Raw genomic sequence first — 21,723 nt, 5'->3', positions numbered from 1 at the left:
AACCAATCAGATGTGCTTCCTTAGGGATGGTATTCATTGAAACAATACTCCCGGATGCCTGTTGAAACTCCTCACTGATGAGGGCCATCGGTTGGGTGCGGTTCTTCCGAATTTCTCTGGACAGCACCCGTCGGTCTTCATCTCCCAGTTTCGTTGGTCTGCCGACTCAGGGCAAATTCCGATAATCACAGCTCACTTTCCACTTCTTAATCACATAGGCCACTATCAATTTTGGGTACTTCAGCTTGCTAGATATGTCCCTTAAGGATCGGTCATTTTTGTGATACCCGATAATTATACCTTTATCGAAATCAGAGAGCTCCGAACTGCGCGGCATCTTGCATGCGACTAATGCCGATGTTGTTTCCTACACGATATATACCGGCGGAGGGCGTGACGTATCTCAGGACCGCAGATAGCATAGGTGTTCAAATACTTATTGGTAGATAGTGTATAAAACTTAAAAAATCCAACCAATGAAACTCATAGGTTACATTCAAGCAAATGCAGCCGATAATCTTATTGGTTGAATTTTTCAAGTTTTATAAAAGGACTTTTAGAAAACTTTTATAGTGTAATACCGACCTAAGGCTGATAGTGCTATGCTATTTACAAATTTTAGATTATTAAGAAATGTTTAACCACTGGAGACGATGAACGAATTATCCTGCAATGCCATGCTATCATATCGCTAATTGCAGTATTGAATGAAAATATTATAAAAAAGCATAGACATACACGCAAACACAAATATTGTATTATGAGCACAGACGTATAAAATAGCATCCTCGTTTTTTACAATCCTTATAGGGTATTTGAGTAATTTCTTGAAATTTTAATTTCTTGCCTTTGCAGAACAGGTGATCAAGTTGATTGTCACTGTGTGGTCAAAGTTTATCTAAAAACTGGAGGGGGCGGGGGAGAAGAAATAAATTCCTTGAATTATGATCGCTACACCTTTAAGTCTTTTCTGAAAAAGTAAATGTTATTTTTTAAAATAGGAAAGTTTGATTTGAAGGAAGAAAACTTAAAGTAAAGAAAAAATGTTAACACAAAAATAATATTGAAGGTTCTGGGATAATGTGAAAACTTTGACTTGAATGGATATTGGACTCATCACAGTTCAACTTATCAGGAATTGATAGTAATTACAACTAGAGACGGGACAAATAATTGGCTGCCATTCAGTATTCAGCCTTTTCGCCAAATATTTGATTTGGCTGAATACTGCTTAGGTATTCGACTGAATAACTATGTAAATCTAAGCACAATAAACTAATTTTAAAAACTATGTAAATTGGAATTTTTTACATAAATTAAAAATTTCTGATTCTGTAAGCAATATTAAAGTAGAATATCTCATCGGTTTTTGATAGTCAGTATCATGGCAATAAAAATCTTTCAATTACCAGTTTAATATTTATTTAAATGATAAATTGCATAATTAAAATTCATTATCAATCATTTGAAATTATCTATAATTCTATTTTCAATTAAAAACACCAATTCATCTATAATTGTGACGAATTTTAATTAATTGATATTCGGCTGCCAAATATTCTGTATTTGGCCAAATCCCTATTCGTCCCATCCCTAATTATAACTGCAACATCTTTTTTTTTACATGCACTATTTACTCAATTGGATTAGTCTGCATAAGCATCTGACACTTAAATACGAATTAAGTACCTTTTTACAAAATTATAGAACATTAATAAACATATATATCAAAAATATAACATTTACCTGTTATGTGGCATAATATTGAGACCAGCAAAATCAGCATCGGGGCAATGCAAAATGAATATGAAAGAAAGAGCCAAGCAAGCTATACTGAAAACGATACACAGACGAATTATTTCAGCACACTTCATCTTGAACTTTTTCACAACATAGCCACCCAAAAAATTGCCACCACCAGCTCCTGGTATGGTAACTATACCTAAAATTTACAAATGAATATAAGCAAGTTTTTCAACTTCGACCAATTCAGTATAATTTCCTGAATATAATCTATGGATTGATTATGCATTGAAAAACAGTTATCAACATTGTTTATAGACAACAGAGATGCCGCTATACTTTAATTTACATGGGTCAAGGGACCCAGACTATTGGCCGAATCTGGGTTCTTTCTGAGTAAAAATGGGTCCCCTTTAAAAAAAAATTAAACTATGCCCCCAATTATTCACTGGCATCCCTGTGAATCAAATAAATAATTCATTTCTAAAAACATGTTCAATCCAAAGGTTCATTGAAAAAAAGATCAATTTACCAGCTTATAACTATGTTTTTTTACTACTTTCATTGTCTACTACTAGAGAATGCATCCCACGGAACACTCTTCCGAAATCCCAGGTATTTGACGCACTATAGTGTGTCAGCAGCATCTCTGGACTACCAATTTTTATCTGAAACTTTTTTTCCTGAGTAGAGGGGTTGAATTAATGCATATTTAAAAAAATAATTAACAAAAAAAACTTTTTTCCTCTAAGATATCAGATGGTGTGTTATTAAGTTTCTATTAGTGGCTACAAGAAATTAAGAAGTGCAAATTATAATATGGCTTTTTTTTTTCAAAGTAGCAAAATTTACACATGTGGATTATATGCTGCCGCATATTGCACACAAGAAATTACAGTACATGCATAAGAAAAGAAAAAGGGTTAAATATAATCAAAAACACCTTTTTTTTGTAAATTTTTTCCAGATTTATTTTAATTTGCATGATATACAGCCAAACCTCGTTAGTGCATCACCCGGTTAACACGTCACTCCGCTTACTGCGTCACCTTTTGGAAGTTCCAATTGTCCTCAGGCAGGAATTGGCACAGCTATGGCTTACTCTGTTTAACGAGTCACTCCGCTTGCTAAGTCATATTTTTGCTCTTCCAAGAGTGACTCATTAACGAGGTTTGACTGTAGTTGAGTCTATATATAATAGATTCTCGGCAATCCTGCACATATCAGACCAGGGATATGCCGGATTACCAAAACCACTGATTTACTCAGTGGTCTATGAAAAAACAATGTATTCTAATTATTTAAACAACTGCACGACAGATTTTTATTAACAGAATGCCATATAAAGCTAAAAATGAACAACTTTAAAAATAAACTTTTGAATAATAAATGAATATTTTATATATTTAAACTGAAATGAGTTTGCATAATGAATCTGCATTTCTTTTTCCCATAACAAAAAAATATATATAAACCTGGTAATTATATTATTCCACTGGAGTAAAAAAACTAGGGGGTGCACGGGAGCATATTCTTTGGCGAGGTTTACAGGACCTGAGCCCAGGGTCCTGAATGAAACAGGAGTCATAAATTATTGGAAGTTTTATTTTTTATTTCTTTCATTAATTTTCAGTTACTTCTTTTATCAAGTTATAGTTATTTACTATAAATACTCAATTATTTTCATCGATTATGATAAGGTTAACATTCATTTCTTTAGTGTCCATATTTTTCAGCCTTCTGTAATAGTGTCAGGTGTTTCTGGATACCGACTAGCCTAATCCCCCCCCCCCCCCAAAAAAAAATATATGGATCAAGAGAGTCCCAAAAAATTTCTGGGTCCCAGTGCAGGCCACCTTAACCTTTACAATGCCTCTCAAATCAGGGGCGCAAAAAATTGATATATATAACTGGATGGGAAATGTATATGTATGACTGATATATGGCATAACAAATAATCTGTAGAAATATATCCTAACTACTACTACTAAACCACACATGTGCCTCATCCATATTCCTTTGCAGAACCTCTAACGAATTGGTACATGTGGGAATGTGCGTGTACGTGTAGTGAAAGTTTGTTTCTGTGTAGTGTAGTGCTGCCATCTGCCACCAGTTTTTCTAACTATGAGTGAAGTGTAATGATTGAATAATTAATCGTTGTAGGCCTGTTGCTCTCTGTGGCGAGACTTTTTAATGTGGAGATCAGCCCGCATTTGCGCCTCAAAGTTGGGAACCACAGGAAACGAACTTCAGTCGACCACCACTATGGCGGCAGTGGGTTCGAACCTGGATCCTCGCGATGCGAGTCCGTCATTATGACCACTCAATCACCACAGCGGCAATATATCCTAACTGAAGGATGTACCTACACAAGATACGTATTGAGCTACTAAAGGGGCAAAGAACATCTAGAGTAGAAAAATAAGTCTTAAATTTTATGATGCATTAATACTTGAGTAAATAATGGTTGGCATTTTCTTAATTAGATGCAAAATTGCAATAAGTGTTGGAAAAAAAATTATTCTGTCAGTACAGTGATTACTTGACTGACAAAGATTTTTCAGAGATTCTTCTGCTTTGGTTAGCAATCATTTTTGATGATATGAATGCATGCATTAACATAAAACAGCTGCGCCGTGAGCAAACATAAGAATTACTGTCACTTGTGCTTGATTAACTATGTCCACCTCAGAATCTTTTTCAGATGTACCTATACTTTTTTCTGATATTCTTTGAACAATTTCATATAAAATGGAAGATTTAGCCAAAATAGAAAATGCATTGAAAAAAAGGGAGCCTATGTTTTCAGAGCATGTGTCCTTTTAGTGCAAGACTCTTGGCATCATGCTGAACAGTCTGGGAAATGATCTTGTCCATCTGCATGCACCAGACACAGAAATAAGATGACTAAATCACAAATGGATGGGGGAAACATATAAACTCAATTGAGTTGTGTCAACAGGAGATTTATAGTGGACCAAAGCTGGTGTTGGTTGTGTACATACTGGGAAATAAAAAGATCTTCAGCATCTCTCATCTTCCTGTATATTCTCATTTAAAATACAATTTTGAAGCTATTCATTTTAGCCTTCAATCAGTATTTGTCTTTTTAATAACATTTCTTGTTTTAAAAAGCATCTTTAAATTTTAGGCAGAAGCTGAAACGATTTTCAATGGAAACCTATGAGAAATCACACTTCAGCTAACGAATGCGATTCCAGAATGAATCATCTTCGTTAGCCGAAGTATCAATGTAATATTAAAATATATCATCATTAAATTTGATTGTCAGTATCATGGCAATAAAAATCTTCCAGTTTTTTAATATTTATTTAAATAATAAATCACACAATTAAAATGCGTGTTCGCACACACACACACACACACAATATCAATCATTTGAAATTATCTACAATTTTATTCTCAATTAAAAATGGAAATTTTATTTGTAATTGTGATGAATTTAAAGAAAATTGATATTTGGCCAAAACATTAGCCGAATATTCGGTATTCAGCCAAATCACAATTTGCCCCATCCCTAATTATCATATTACAGTGAAACCTGTCTAAGACGGACACTGTATGAGACGGAACAAATATGCCAGTCTTAAAAGGGACAAATACATACATGTGTTGTGAACAATTAATGCTTTTTCAATCATAGGAAAGCTGTTTAAGACAGAAACTGTCTAACACGGAAATGGAAGGCATATTTAGTCTATTTGTAGATACAATATCTGCTAAAACAAAGAATTTTTTAGCCAAGTCTAAGTTCTTTTCCTTTGGATGAGAGGAAAGTTAAGCCATTCTGATACCCTTTTAGTTAGGCGAACTCTTTCACTTCTTGGAAAAACAAGGAATGCTTATTATCTATCTAAACTGGTTCTAGGGGTCAGGCTTGAGAAGAGGAGGAAGATTTACTATTCAAAATTTAGTAAAAGTTTGTTTATATAAAAAAAATTGTTGCCTAATAATACTAAAAAAACCTGACAACAAATAAGGCAAATACCAGGAAATACTAAAAAATTTCTAATGCATTTCAACACAAAATGGGTGTTGTCTTCAGAGGATAAGAGTATCACGCTGACCGAGTTTCCCACTTGGATTGAATACCAAATCTTCAATCTTGGTTGCTCAGTGGAACGAAAAAACAATACGTCTGTTCAAGTCAAACGTTGTGGCAAGAATGAAGCAAAGCGCCTGTGTGTAAATCTTTTGCAACAACCTGATTGGCTGCGTGCAAAATGGAGCTATACGATTGGTCTACTTGCATTTTCTTTAAATTCCCGCTCGTAATGAATTTAAGCCATAGCGATGCGATCAGTGGTGATGATTTATTGTCATTTACTAATTTATTTTTAGGCACATACATCTGAGCATTCTATTGTTATTCAGGAGAATGTTTTATATTGAAGTTTAGCTATTAGCGCATTAAATATGAAATTTCAAATGTATAGTTATAGTTATTTAAAACAGTGAACATGAAAAAATTCTAAATAATAATATGTATGTCTCTGTTTAACACTTGTTGGTTTATAGGAGTTTTAGGGTGATGCTCTCAAAACTTAAGTTTTGTAAATGATAGAAATAAATCACTGCATATATATTTATGTGCACCTCTATAAAATGAAAACCTGTCTAAAACGGAAAATAGTGTCAGTCTCCTGACTGTTTTATACAGGTTTCACTGTATGATTTATATAATGAAAACGCTGTGTGTGTATTCACGGCTTTAGTAAATATTACAAATTCAAATAATTATTATTACAAAAATGGAACAAATGTATAAAAAATATCGGAACAACAAAAATTACAAGAATACCCCATAATGCGAGACATAAGTGGTCCATCAAACTGTTTCAGATATTTTACCGGTCTTTGTTTTCAGAAAGGTTGAGAAACACTGGTACATAATATTGCTCTTCGAGACCGTCCATCCCTTTCGGAAAGAGCACAAACCATCCCAAGATGGTCTCTCTGGGCGGTCAGCAGTCATGTCTGTCTGTCACATAATATTCAAAATGATAACATAGTATAAGTAGGAACCTACCAGTCCAATTGGGTTGTGTACATTGTGAAAACACGTTCAGTTTCTCATCTTCCTTTGTATTCCCTTTCATCCAGTTGCACAGTTGTTAATCTCAGCTTTTGGTTAGTTTTAATTATTATTTTGATCATTCTTTTTAGTGTTTTTTAAATCTTATCCTTAAATTTTGGGCAGCGCCTAGAACACATTAAACCATTTTCTATAGAAACGTAAGGGTAATCGTGTTTCAGTTAATAAATACAATTCCCGAACAAATTACCTTTGTTAGCTGACGTAACATTGTATTTATTATTTCAAAATATTCACTCCATAAAAACAAAAAAATAGCACTTACCAACAATAAATGCAGCAAAACTTGCTTGATAACTAAACTGTGATTCAATAAGTTTTGGGAGGAAAGTGGCCAGGCCAGCAACTAACATTCCTGCATGGAGATATAACAAAAAAAATCTCACACAGTGAAACCTTGCTACAATGACACTTGAAATAATGGTAAATCCCTCTACAATGATATTTCTTGCGAGTCTTGTTTGGAAATGCCTATACCCTAATGTAAAACTGCTGCCTCTTGAAACAATGATAATTCCTCTTCAACAATATTTTTTCCTGGTCCATAGAGTATCATTATATCAAGATTTCACTGCATATTTGAACAGTAATTATTAGGGCTCAGATTTCTATGACTTGGCATATTTCTTTATGATTTTGTATATTTTGCTATTTCTACGTAATAGAGCACTTTTTAATGGTTTTCAGTGATTTTAAGGGTTTTTGTTTCTTTGATGATTTCTCTGATTTTAAGGCATTTTTCATGATTTCAAAATTTAAGACATATTTTCATATCATTGAGAATTATTTAACATATTTAAGAATAATGAAGAGGAATTTTTTCTCCCAGCTCAATCTTTTATAGCTTCATTTCTCACGCTGGCAATTTTTTGACGATGTTAGCAACAATTGGTAATTTTATTTGTGCGCATTTGGCATCATTTTGAACAATGATTGCCAATTTACTGTAATTTTGAGGAAATATGGTCAGACTATTTATAAGGGCATATTCTTTTTAGATTTTTAGGGCATACATGCATTTTTTATGGAGCATATTCTGTTGGTTATTTTAGGTCAAACATTCTAGCCCTAGTAATTATATTTGCGAAATATTAGGTAATCCCAAATGTTAAATTTGATTAATCCCTTTACGTACAGGTGTTTGGCAACAAATTCAGAGGATTTGCAGTTGAACTAACAGAGATAATCTCAAAAATTAATATTACTGTCAATACATAAGGAATGAAGGGGGAAAGGATTTCAGAAAGAAAAGATTTCTGTGGAGCTAGTTTTTTATTTTTTCTCCCTCCAACAGCCACCCATTCTGTATGTGTATGTAATATTTTTTTATTCATAAAACAAAGTGAAGGAGGAAAGAAAAATACATAATGCTGAGATCATAGCTGCCAACTTTTGAAAATGAAAATTAGGGAGATTTTCGAGCGGACTCATATTTTATACTAAAACCCACTCCCTAATAAATACAAAAGAGATTTTTTCAAATGAAATAAGGATTATCCATACACAAAAGTAGGGAAATAAAATCCCTACTCAAAAATTGAAGTCAAATAAAATTTTGAATTTTACACACATGGAAGTTAAACCTTTGGGAAAAAAATCCCTACGCAAAAAATTTGAGGATAAAACTTCAATGGTGATGTAAAAAAAAATATTGTGTTCAATCAGAAACGAGGTGAACAAACATTCTGCGCGAAGCGCAAATGACCCCAAAATCATTGGAAGATGAAGAAAAAAAATGTCAATTTTTGAAGAACACTGACTTTTTGTGACACTTGCTTGATGTTTTTTGATTTCACATGGGTGATGATGTCAGTCTTTCCACCATGACCGATGTTTATGTCCTTAACACAACCTGTACAAAAAGAAAAAGTCTGCCTTTTTCTGGTACGTTTGATGAAAAGAAATTCTTCAGAATAAGTGTATCTTTAAAACTGATTAAATATTTTTTTTTTTTTGCTTATCAGTATTCATGTTCTGTTATTGCACGTACGTAACCACATGCGCATAACTAAAATCTTCAGTCATTATCACAGAGAAATACCAGCAGCAGAAAAATCCAGAGGCCCCTACAAGGGAAGGGAGCATACAGGGTTTCTGAATCTGTCCAAGTCAACCAAAAATTCAAAAAAATTTTAAATATTTGGTAAAAAAATTAAAACATCAAAAAGGAAATACCTTTTATAAACAATTTTAATCAATTTCTGTTAATTTAAATTCTTTTTGAGGGTTGGTAACTAAAAATTTCTCTGGAAGAAATTACTTGTATGCTCCCAAGCCTTTTGGGCTTCTCCACTAAAGGTCGATTCTGCATACGGCCCTGGAAGAATATAAATCCATTAAAGCAAAGTAAAAAGACTTAACCCCAAGTAGGATCTAATGTCATACTCTGCAGTCAAAAAATGATGAGCTATAGTACTAGATCCTGAAATAAACAAGGTATATATATGGACAATTTCTTTACTTAATATGCACTTCAGACCAGGCTATGAGGAAATAAGTTTTTACTACAGGCACTGTTAGGAAAAACTGAATGTCGAAATGCTCGTTAATTCCTTCAAAAGTCTTCTCAAAGATGAAGAGTGGCTCTGCTGACACCTGCTTTGATAGGAAGAACAAAATAGCAGCTGTTTGTTGGAATGGCAATGAAGTGGTGTCTCTATTGACCAATTTTGAAGAAACAAGCGATATGTCTAAAATCAAAAGAAGAGTGAATGGTGGTAGAAAAAAATAAGTACCATATTGTGTAACAGCACAATATGGTCTTCTGAAGACAACACCCAGTGTGTCGAAATGCATTTCGTTCCACTGAGCAACCGAGATTCGATACTCAATCCAAGTGGGAAGCTTGGTCAGCATGATACTCTTATCCTCTGAAGATGACACCCATAGTGTGTCAAAATACACTGCTGGCCACCAGTGCCGTCTTAACGCATGGGCCCACCCGGGCACGGCCCGGGGGCCTCAAGAGAATAGGGGCCTCAGAAAAATGAGAAGTAGTTCAATTTTTCGATAATTTGCCAGGTAGGGCCTCAGAAAAATCACTTGGCCCGGGGGCCCGTGATGCTCTTAAGACGGCCCTGCTGGCCACCCAAATTGCAACACCAAGAAAGACAAGAGATATCGCAACAATATTTATTTTGTAGGTAACATGTTGACCAAGCATCAAATGATTAAATTTATAGACTTCTGTGAAGTGTGGTTCCTGCCAAAATCAGTAGCCAGAGTAGCCGCCATTGTTGCAGATCACCGCTGCCACACGCCTCGGCATTGATTCAAAGAGACTTTGGATGTGTTCTTGGGGTACAGCAGACCAAGCAGCTTCCACGCGTTGCCAAAGTTGATCTGGTGTGGCAGCTGGGGATGTAATCTGGGTCAATCGTTGAGCAACCATGGACTACATGTTTCCTATCGGCGAAAGATCCAGAGAGCGAGCTGGCCAGGGAAGCAATTCAATCTGGCGATTGACGAAGAACCTTTGGACAATGCGTGCCACGTGTGGTCGCGCATTATCCTGTTGAAATATGGCTGTGGGCAAGGCCTGAAGGTAAGGAAGGACAACTGGCTCCAACACCTCGGAGATGTAGCGCTGGCTTTTTAAAGTACCGGCAATGCGTACTAGAGGAGTGTGAGAGTGATATCCAATACCGCCCCATACCATAATACCCGGTGCAGGACCAGTGTGGCGGTGCATAACGCAGCTGTTCAGCATCCTCTCTCCACGGTGTCTCCAGACTTGAATCCAACCATCGTGGTGTTGCAGACAGAAGCGTGACTCGTCAGTAAAGACAATTTCATTCCATTGTGCCGTCCACATCCTTCTTTCATTGCACCATTGGTGGCGGAGACGTCTGTGATTCTGCGTCAAGGGTAGACGAAGCAATGGACGTCTTGCGGACAGACCACTCTGCTGTAAACGACGTCGAATGGTACGCGCAGACACTGGATGATGCGGTACAGACTGAATGTGCTGTGCTATGGTTCGTGATGTGGCTGAGCTATCCGTCACTGCCATACGCACATTACGCCTGTCATCACGTGAAGTGGTGCACTGAGGTGGATGCGATCGAACACGTCGGTCCGTCGTACCCTCCTGCATCCAACAATTACATATCCGCATTACAGTTGTTTGGTTTCGTCCAACACGACTACCGATTTCCCTGAAAGATAATCCACAATCTCGGTAGGCCACTATCCTTCCTATGTCGAACTCGGATACTTCATCAAAAGATGATCGCTGTTTCCTACGAGGCATAATTGATCGTTTTTTTGAAAAAACCACAAGAAAAACACAATTGCCGTACTTCAAATCGTCGAAATCACCAAGCCTTAAATAGCGCTTTGAAGTGGCGCCACAGGCGTGTGTGATGTGCGTCTGCGCTGAAATTCTAATCATTTGCATATCTCACCTCCGCTAATGCATGTTGTAAATTTCATATTATTTGCATGCTTCCTTCAGGGTGTTGCATTTACGGTGGCCAGTAGTGTATGTTACACTAGTTATATGCACTCCATTCTCTTTCATTACCATCCTATCTCTCTCTTGAAGCCGCAAAATATCCTTTAAAAAATTCCATATATGGTTCACTAACAAAATATTACTCTGAAGCATATTTATGTCATTCATCACCTTTCACATCAAAGATAATTCTTCAAAAAAAAAAAATCACAGAGGACAATATCCAGAAACAGAGGATGTGGTACAATATCACCATAAAATTTTAATAATTTGTTTAACAACTAAAGACAAGGGCTACGTCATGCTGGAAAATGAAGCCTTGTTTGTTCATTAAATATAGCATTTTGTTCTGATTGCTATCTTCAATTTGTTCAGTGAGAAATGGTATTTCATTCAATCAATGGGTTCATTTCATGTGTGAACGCAATTTATAAATCGGGATTTGAAGCAATGAAGATCAACTACAGTCATTTCTGCTGCTTCCAGTGGCTACTTTTTTTAAAACGGCAACTGTGTGACTCACATTTGCGCTTTAAAGCTGAAAGACCATTGCAAACCATCTTCAGTTGCACGATCACGGATATTATCGGGGTTTCGCGATGGAAAGGCTGATAGTTTAAATAAGGCATACAGTGGAATAAAACACGCTCTTAGAAAGAATCGTTTCGCGGCAAGCAGGAACAAAAATGTTTTGGCGTCCTTTCCGAAATTCCGGGCATACTGAAACAAAATTCGTTATTTGCCGCAGAAAAATACAAAAATACACTATTGGCACAAGATGGCGCAAGATGTTAATTTTGGCGCAGTGTGGCGCAATTGGCACAGAGTTCCCACCCCTGTAAATAATATCAGGCAGGTCCCATCCAACAGTACTCAGTGGGAGGAAACTGAAATGAACAGAATTTTCATAACATCCTATTTCTCTATTCATGGTTGGGAAAGGAACAAGTGGATGTAAGTATCTCGATTGGTTGGAAGAAGGATTTGTTTAGTCAAGTTTATTTAGGAATAAATTACCTTTTGGGTTAGATAATACAATTGAACAACCAACGCTAGTTGAACCAAAATTGCAAGAAGGAACCACAGCTATATGCGTTTTGGAACTATATGAAGTTCCTTCATCAGTAGCAGAAATAAAGAAAAATATTTTATACAAAAATTGCCACGTTTTCAAGACAAATTCAATTGGTCGAATGGTCGACGCGTTTCGGCTCTTCAATGGAGAGCCGTCATCAGGACTTCGTGGTCAGAATTCACACGAAAGAGTCGTGGAGGGGTGATGTTTACGTCTGGTCATCCAAAGAGTTCGCCTTTGTATTTGCTGCATCCGAGTGGTCTTTGGATGCGAATTGGGGAGCCATCTGTTGCAAAGTGTTGAAAGTTTTGTCATGACTGAAGTTAATAAAGCCTGTCCAAGCTGACGAAATAGGTGGCGTGTTTCTTCCATCATTAACGAGGAAATTCTGGCATGTTCTGATGAAGTATCCCTCGAGAAAATAAATTAATTTGTGATACAGAAAAATATAGTAAAATACTCCTTATAGCGGGAGTTACTCGCTGTTGTAGACAAAAGAGTCGAATTTAAAATGTTTATTTACAAAATGTTTATATACAAAATTCATATTTCAAATTTGACTCTTTTGTCCAGGGGTCATTCAAGTATTACGTCAGCATTGATAGGGGCGAGGAGGTATCCGATTCGCTGCCTTTTTGATGACAAGGGGGGGGGAGGGAGTTTGGATGATCCTTATGTCATCCAACACCCTAGTTCATTGTTACAAAAGTGGTTTTGAGGGGGCAAACCACATCAGATAACCTTCAGGGCCACATTTGGTCTCGGTCAAGGGTTTACCATATATGGCTTAAAGGATAGGTCGCGATGAATTCCTTAAAAAATAAATTTTGAGTTCTTACCCTTCAAATAGCATCGAAATGAACAGAAACTGATTATAACAACATATAAAGAAATTTTCTTTTGAAATTTTATTTTTAAAAAAATTTTTTACATTAAAAATATTTTTTTTTTGTCTGGTAGAGAGGCACAGAAGCCCCCTATTCCCCCCCTCCCACATACATTTCTGATCCCACCAATATGCGTTAGGAGGTAGGAGGGCAGTGCTGACAAAATTTTGCTGACGAGGGGGGAAATCAAAAATGGCTAAAAATTAGCTGATGTAATACTTGAACGGCCCCCCCCTACAACAGTAACTCCCACTATAAGAAGTATTTTACTATATTTTCCTTTATTTCTGTCTACTTTTGATGAAGGAACTTTGTATAGTTCCGAAACGCACATAGCCGTGGTTCCTTCTTGAAATTTTGGGTCAACTAACATTGGTCTTTGAAGATTTTGGTTAGAAACCTTTATTTAGTCTTTAAATGTTCATAATGAGAAACCACGACAGCAAAAAAAAAAAAGAAGAAAGTTGAAGAAAAAAATTGTGATGTTTTTCAAGAAAATTTCTATTTTCTCATTCAAAGACAAAACTAAAAGCAGTTTGCTTCATTTAAAATGAGAGCGCAGCAATAATGGAAGAATAAAATATTAACAGACATTGATACTAAGCCAAGCCCCCCAATGGCGGGGCTCACGGGGCTCCAGCCCATGGGGCCAATTACTGTAATTTTTTTATCCCAGACTGGGAGCTTTGCTCTAGGATGTAGAGGCTATATACTAAACAGAGTGTAATCACCCAGGGTGAAAGGTGAAATGTAGTTGAGAGACCACATTTCTTGTCGATATTGCTGGTCATCTGAATGGCCTAAACTACAGCTTACTGGAAAAATATCTACTTGGAAATAATTTTTATGACTGTGAAAGCGTTCAAAACTAAATTAGTCCTTTTAGAATGCAAAACAAAAACTTCATACACTCTCCTAAATCACTAGAGTTGGTGAATAGATCTACAACTTGGAAACCGTACGATTATGTACAACAAAATGAACCTCTGCTAATTATACAAGGTACAAATGGTTGTGTTAAGTGCATTCCAAATCTGAGAAAGAAAATCTGCTTCTAAATTCCAAACTTCTGAAAGAACAAAATTTTTATGAAATGTTCTCCTCACCCTTCTCAGATGATACTGAAAGTGTCAGAACTTTAATTAGAATTTTTAGATTTGCAATGTGACTCTGCAATGAGAAAACAGAAGCCTTTTTTTTAATCCCTTTTTTCATTGATTTTTATTTTAAGTATATATCCAAAGAAAAGTATCCAGAAATATTCGAACGTGCATTGTTCATGTATTCTATATTTGGAAACACTTACACATGTGAACAGCTGTTTAGTCGATTGAAGAACACAAAATCTAAAACCAGAACGCACCTGACTGATCTATATTTGAAGGATATTTTACGAACCACAAAAACTTTTACCTGACATTAAAGTGCTAGTCAAGAAAAAACTAATTTTAAATTTAAAAAAAAATTCATTTAAAATTAATGTTAAAATTGATTAAATTAAATGTTTAAACTTTAAAAAATATTTTGGGGTTTTGGCCATCTTTGGAGGGGGAGAAATAGGAGCGTCTCCTTACCTCGCATACGCCTCTGCCATTGTGTGGCCTGCAAATTTTCAATATGGCCCTCGAGCATAAAAAGCTGAGAACCGATCCTTAAAATAGGGGTTCTTAACCCATGGATTATAACCCAAACTTGGGTCACAGAAGCTTTCGAGATAGGTGAACAAATTCACAGCCTAGAGCAGTGTTTCTCACCCGCCAAGTCCTGACATCAGTCAAACTGGGCCATGGGTCATTTCATTTTTCCTATTAATCAAATGTATGACCGGGCAGGGCCGCAACTAGATACTTTATCAGCCAGCACAAGCACCCATTTTAGCGTCCTGTGTAATGTAGAAGGATCAGCGCACGCAAGGCAGTCATTTCAACTTTTTCCGCTGGAGGGGGGGGGAGGGGCAAAGCACATGTACTCAATGTATGTATATATATTTGTATATATATACCATTTTTAGTGTATTTTTAAAAGCCTGGGGGGGGGCGCTGCCCCCCCCTAAATGATGGGCCTGAGGATCAGTTAAAAAAAGAGCAGGAACTCATATTATGGCTCACAGGGGCTTCGGAGATGAGTCGTATAAATCCACTTTTAGCCAGTAATTCTTGAGCTATGGGTCATGGTCATCTTGATTTGCATGGGTCTTTGAAATGTATCCGGCAAACCAACTTACTATATTGTTATAAATGTACATATTGCATCACTGGTTTCACTAATTTTGAAAAAAAAAGTTTCATGGGTCTTGAACCTGATCTTGTTACTGATTTTCAGTCATGACTGAAAAAAGTTAAGAACCCCTGCCATAGAAGTTTTTCAAAAAGTGTCTTCATCATTTTTCAAAATAACCTAATTGTACATAGAAATGAATGAACAAATAATTTGTAATATTTTGGTCCATTTTATCGAAACTACTGATTACCTGTGTTCTATCTACTAAGCAAAATAGAGCTGTTTATTCAAAATATGTATGATAGGGCATCAGGGTTAGGTTTTTGACCTCAGAAACTTGCTCAGTATTAAAATAGCCAAAAACTTATTGCTAATGTTGTCGAATAGATTCTTTTAATGCGATAGATATATTAAATAATAAAAAACTTACTTTTACGTAGCTTAAAGTGTTTTATATTTTTTGGATTATATAACTACTGCACATCGAATACCTATTTTGATAATTAAAGTTTTCTTATCTGCCAAAAATGTTATTACACAGCAAAAAATTCTCACGCAACATCTCTCAACACACACACCTATTTAATTCAATTTAATTCATTTATTTTCACCTAAAAATTTCTCAGCTTAGGTTGTATAAATCTTGAGTTTTAAAGAGCATTTTAAATCAATGCAAAGCTAGCAGGACTTGAAACCCAAAGCACTTCAACTGGAAAACCATTGCATTATACCATTGCATTATAGTAGTAAATATACCATATCATAGTCAAACTTAGTCATTCTTACTTTTGCACTACGAATAAGTTATAGGTGTTTCTTAAGCATCATATGCAATCAGCACTGCCAAATTAAAAGACATTTTAGTCCTACAATTCAGTATTGTAACAAATATTATTTCATTAGAAACATTTTTACCAACTCTCTGTGGCCTTACACCACATAATGTGTTTTGTTTGTATATACATTGCTAAAAGAAGGTGAGAAGAGAAAATCTATTTTCCAAGAGAAGAGATCGCGAGCTAGAATGTGGCTTCCATCAGGGAAGGTTGTCTGTTTTGAGTGTGCTTCGAAATAAAGTCTTTCGTTAAGTTCTGTAGTTTTCGTGAATTAATTGGAAACCCCTGAAATATCAAGTGTCTAGGAATATTCCGCCATCAAACAGAAAAGAGACGCACTTCCACCCGACGACATCTATAAAATCGGCGCTGTAATGTATCAATGGGCTCCCGGCATAAAAGTCTGAAATCGTCATCGCATAAAAACATAAATGTTTACTTTTTGTTGTTTTTCATCGGCAGCGGTGGTCGTGTGGTGACGATCAAGGCCGATCGTAATGTTGCCGGCCTGTAATCATATGTAGATGAAATAAGCTTGTTTAGACACGAGCAGCCGGGATTTTTCCCTTTAAATACCAGCCGTACGTTGTCACGCTCTCTCTTCTTTTATAGTACTCATTGAACTGAAGCCCTCTAGTTGGGCGGTTGTCCATCTTACAACCACTTCATTTGGCCTTAAGCTAGGAAAATTATCCAATAGTTTGTTCATAATCTGATAGTTCAATTGTCTAAATCTGTTTCCCGGCAGGTCCAGAATCAAAAGTTGTTTTATTTTCATAGTTGAAAAACCTTCACTAAGTGACATCGGATGAAAAATAACAAAGGAGCTGGCCTCGTCAAGGGTATGTGCAATAAATCTTGCAAATTCTTCTAAAATTCTTGAAAGTGGAGATGAACTGGCTTGCATATCTGCTGGGAGTTTTGCTGAATGAAGTCGCTAAACTCATTGCTCAAGAATTTGAAGATAAGGCCCATGATAAAGACCACATCCGGGAGGTGCTCTTATGCCATTTTACATGAAAAAAAGAGGAATTTCTATGTTTCCTTTATACTATCATTGTGGCTTGGCTTTTTCGAGATAGTCTTGAAAAGTATGTTTTGAAAAACTAAGAGGTGAAATTCATTGATTTAGTACATGGATTTTTCTTTTTAGAGAAATAGTTTTGTAAAAGAGAGGTTTGACTGTACTTGATGTAAATATTCAAAATGGTGTCTTACCTTCACTAGAGCCTGCCAAGCTGAGAAAAATAAAAGTTGGGTTGGACAATAGTAGCTTGAAAGAAGTAGGCAAATCTGAAAGGCTTATACCAAAGTCCATTCGAGAAGCTTCACTGTCCTGCAGTTTTTTATGTATCTCACTAACTTTTTGGGCTTTGATTTTTTCAGTACCTAAAAACATATATATCTTTATATAACAAATGTTACTGCCAATGTCAAGCATGAGCTCTTAACAAAGTAGGGAAGTAATTGGTCAGCCACTTCACAAAGTAGCCAGTGAGCAGAATTGTGGAGGTAACTCGGACTCTGTCTATGAGTCATGGGCCAAGACAAAAATACATATCAAGTAAAAAATTTATTTTGATTGTGCACGCGTTGAAAGCTGACTTGAATGACTTATTCAGTAGGGGAAAAAATCTAAAGCATAAATCAGTATAGTACACTGGTGTGCATAATTAAGAGAATTAGGACATTAAGTCGAATTTCTGAAAAATTAATGGAAAGATTTTAATGAAATTTAATACTATTACACAGTTGTAACAGACAAAGAGATGTATTATACAAAAGTTATAATATGCATGCATGATTGCCAGTAAAGCTCATCATTGCAGGAATGTCCAAAATCCACATTTCGAGATCGAACCAAAAATGAGTCCACTATAGGGTATGGTTTCCCTCTCTGTCAGACAGGTCGCACAGCGCAACAGCATTCTGGACACGAGGCAGTTGAAGAGTCCCTGTGGCAATTGGTCCCACTCCTGCAGCAACACAGTTGCAATTGCTTTCCCAAGAGAGCCCAGATATGTTCTATAAGGTTTAGGTCAGGAGATCTGGCTGCCCAATCCATATGTGAATATTCTCACTTTCCAGCTAATCATTGACCAGGTAAGCCTGATGTGGATGACTGTTGTCATCCATGAACAGGAACCAAGGGCCAATTGTGCTCCTGAAAAGTCTAATATAGGGCTTTAAGATCTCCTCTCTATACCTCCTAGCAGTCACGAACCCTCTGCTGAACACAATGAGGGGTGTGCAGCCAACATGATGCCTCCACCACCATAGTGGTCTATTTTTTGGTGTGCATCGGGTCCCAGACTATCCAAACGAGGGTGTGTAGACAATCAGTATCCAAGCTAAATCTCGATTCATCTGTAAAGAGCACGGTGCTCCACTGAAGTCTGGTCCAAGGCTGATGTCTGCGCCATGCTAAAAGCGCTCTATTGTGTGCTGCAGTGAGCAGGATGTAAACAGCAGGTCTTCTGGCATGAAGCTTTCAGGCAACAGTAAACAGTGAAACTTGAATTCCAGTGGCAGCATGCAGCTCACATGAGAGCTATGATGCTGTGTAGCAGTCCTGTTATTATTTCACCAAACACCAACTCTGGCCATATCACTACATTGCTATTTGCTGCCACTAATGAGATGGGTTAGAAATGAAGATGCTATCTATCAATGGTCGCCTCAAGCTCGTTAGGGAAAATATCTTATCTGTACCCTCCCTTGGGTTTGAACCTGGGACTGTGGCAGCAACCCTCACATTGTGGTAGATGAGCATCTTACCAGCATGCCCCTCGAGTATTGTAGCAGTCCTGTGTCACCATGCCTGAAAGTGCTAAATAAGGACCCTCATTGGACATCATGACGCTTCAACGACCTTGTCCAGGTCTTCTTGATATGGATCCAGTGTCCTGAAACTGTTTCCACAAATTACAGACAATACTGGGTGTTACAACGAGCTCTGTAGCCACCTGAACTTGTGTTGTCTTGCCTGCAATCTACCAACAGTTCTACATCTCATTCTGTCATCCATATGTTTGTGGCTACTCTCATTTCACTTGATAGCTTATAAAATTTACCCAACTATTACGAGAAACACAGCAAATGTCCCAGAGGAGTACAAGCACACAAATCGCAGAGAATGCCTCGTGAGCTTATCCTCTCCTTGGTTACACGTGCCCACATGCACGTGTACACTTACGTATTGACACTAAATACATACTTCTTCAGTGCTATTATTAGTACCTTTGGTTCAGTACTTTTTGTGAAAATAGACACAATTTGCAAATTCTCTTAATTTTGCACATGGGTGTATAAACAGGATGCATAGCAAACGGAGGTATGACATTTTACTGGCAAACCATTGATCCTAGAGGTAGGCCTATACTTCCAGTTAGAAAAAGTTTCAAATAATGTGTAGTACTCAGATATGTCATTCATATTTCAAGAGGTTGTATAGTTATATTGAAAGAAAAAACTGACTTTTTATAGTCCCTGTGTGCGTCAAAACCCAATTAAAAAATTGTTGGCCTGTCTCTCCTGATTGCAACAAAAAAAAATCAATGTTTCTAAGTGCAATATTCATTGAGATAGTCGAATTCGAAAAACAGGAAATTTGGGTTAAAAAAACAGCATTAAATGTGGCTAAAACGGTTTTCCACATTTACTGTATATAGCTAGAGGATTTTTTTTTTAATTACACAAAGATATGTACATATACAAACACATATACCATTGACCTCAAGGGACATGAATGTCCTTCCAGCAGATCTAATAAGGGTTACTCTGTAATATTATTTCAGCAACAGCCTTATTATTGTAGTTTGTACAGGTTGATAATTGTTTAATATAAAAAGTATATGTATACTTATTTTAATTTTTGTATTATTGAAACAAAGGAATTTTACATACAGATGAGTTATATTGTATGGTTGTATTATTGTTGTAATATAAATTCTAGACTGGTGTTTATAGAAAAAGTAATGATATTGTTAATAGGTAAAGATATGGAAATTTTATAAAAAAATGTCTAAAAACCAGAAATTTTGCTTTTATTTGCAAAAAACATTCGGATCAAAAATTTCACATTTATTTGCACCAACAAATTCCAACTGAAAATTTTCACATCCATTCACAAAAAAACAACCTTTTGAATGAATAAAACATAGTTGAAATCAAAAATTTTGCATTTAAACAAAAACTGGCCGTATTACTGAAAAATGTTAAAGTACTTTGTTGAAATCTAACATTGCAGTAATTTCTACTTTCTTCTAGTTTAACCTTATTTTTCAAATGATTTTTATTCCAAAAAATTGCATATATAATTTAATTCTTTAATTCGTCTATACAGGCATATATTAGCTTTTAGATGGCTAATATGTGTTTCTTCAAAATTAATTTTTGTTTTCCTTTCTACATGAAATGAAAGCAAGTCGATTTGATTTGACCTGTGGAAAAAGGGCCGTCATTTCAACTTTTTCGGGGGGGGGGGGCAAAGAACATGTACTCAATGTATGTATCAGGGTTTAAGCCAGATAGAAAATTCCTTTAGCAAAAAAGCGAAAATGGGAGGAAAAGCTTCAGCAAAATGCTACAATGCTAATGATTGATGCTTGGATGTCTACTCGTTTCGTACCTCCTGTACACATTTTTGAGAAAGTGGCTACTACTTCTTTCGCATTCTAAGATTTTCTTTCGCATTTTGCAAAAAATACAACTGTAGCTTAAACCCTGGTATGTATATATATATATAAATATATACCATTTTCAGTGTATTTTCAAAAGCCAGGGCCCTCCCCCAAATGACGGGCCAGCCTGTGGATCAAAATTACAATAACATGGGCATAGTATGAAACTAACTAGTATGTAAATATTGCAGATACCATACAAACCTTGGGATTCCATTTCTAAATCACAGCAAAATATTCAGATCGAACTATGCAGATTATATTCTGATTAATTGAACAAAACTTAATTTTCATTAGATAATAGTTACAACTGCAGCAATAATACCGTGATCATGCTGGAATTTGAAAAATGTGCATTGCTACAAAAAATTGTGTAAATTGAAGTATTGCTGAACAGTATAAGAGGAAAATCTAATGAAAATCTCACCAAACTGAGAGAAACAACAGAGACAGTTGATGCTTTGGAACAGAACTTAAAAGAATAGATTTTCTGTATTATAGCATGGTTTTTTCCCAGAAAAAACAATTTCTGTGGTATTGAGAGTATCTCCCATACACACCAGTAGTTGAGTGCAGCCATCCATAGAGACTACAGACAACCCCTAGCAGTTGGCAATTCAGTAGATACCGCTTGAAGGAATCACTGATATTATTTGGATATTGTTATTGCTTTTGCAAAGTACAGAATGGACTAACATCATAGCA

At 36.1% G+C, this 21,723-nt stretch overlaps 1 protein-coding gene across 3 annotated transcripts in view; it reads right to left on the bottom strand.

The window, feature by feature from the left end:
• The window catches only part of LOC149083242 (solute carrier organic anion transporter family member 4A1-like), a 104,168-nt gene that overhangs the window by 50,769 nt on the left and 31,676 nt on the right, over positions 1–21,723 (bottom strand). For 2 of the 3 annotated variants that reach the window (XM_089236453.1, XM_089236454.1), the window contains exons 5-7: positions 17,555–17,725; positions 7,128–7,217; positions 1,747–1,942 (exon numbers count right to left, since the gene is read on the bottom strand). In XM_089236453.1, the coding sequence (XP_089092579.1) occupies positions 1,747–1,942; positions 7,128–7,217; positions 17,555–17,725 (457 nt within the window). The remainder of the gene's footprint in view (positions 1–1,746; positions 1,943–7,127; positions 7,218–17,554; positions 17,726–21,723) is intronic. The other variant, XM_089236455.1, reaches the window with a different exon arrangement.

Source organism: Pholcus phalangioides, unplaced genomic scaffold, assembly GCF_987345545.1.
Source record: "Pholcus phalangioides strain wild (caught in Gottingen) unplaced genomic scaffold, Ppha-v1.0 ptg000009l_1, whole genome shotgun sequence".
Taxonomy (NCBI): Eukaryota; Metazoa; Arthropoda; class Arachnida; order Araneae; family Pholcidae; genus Pholcus; species Pholcus phalangioides.
This window is presented reverse-complemented; position numbering and strand designations above follow the sequence as displayed.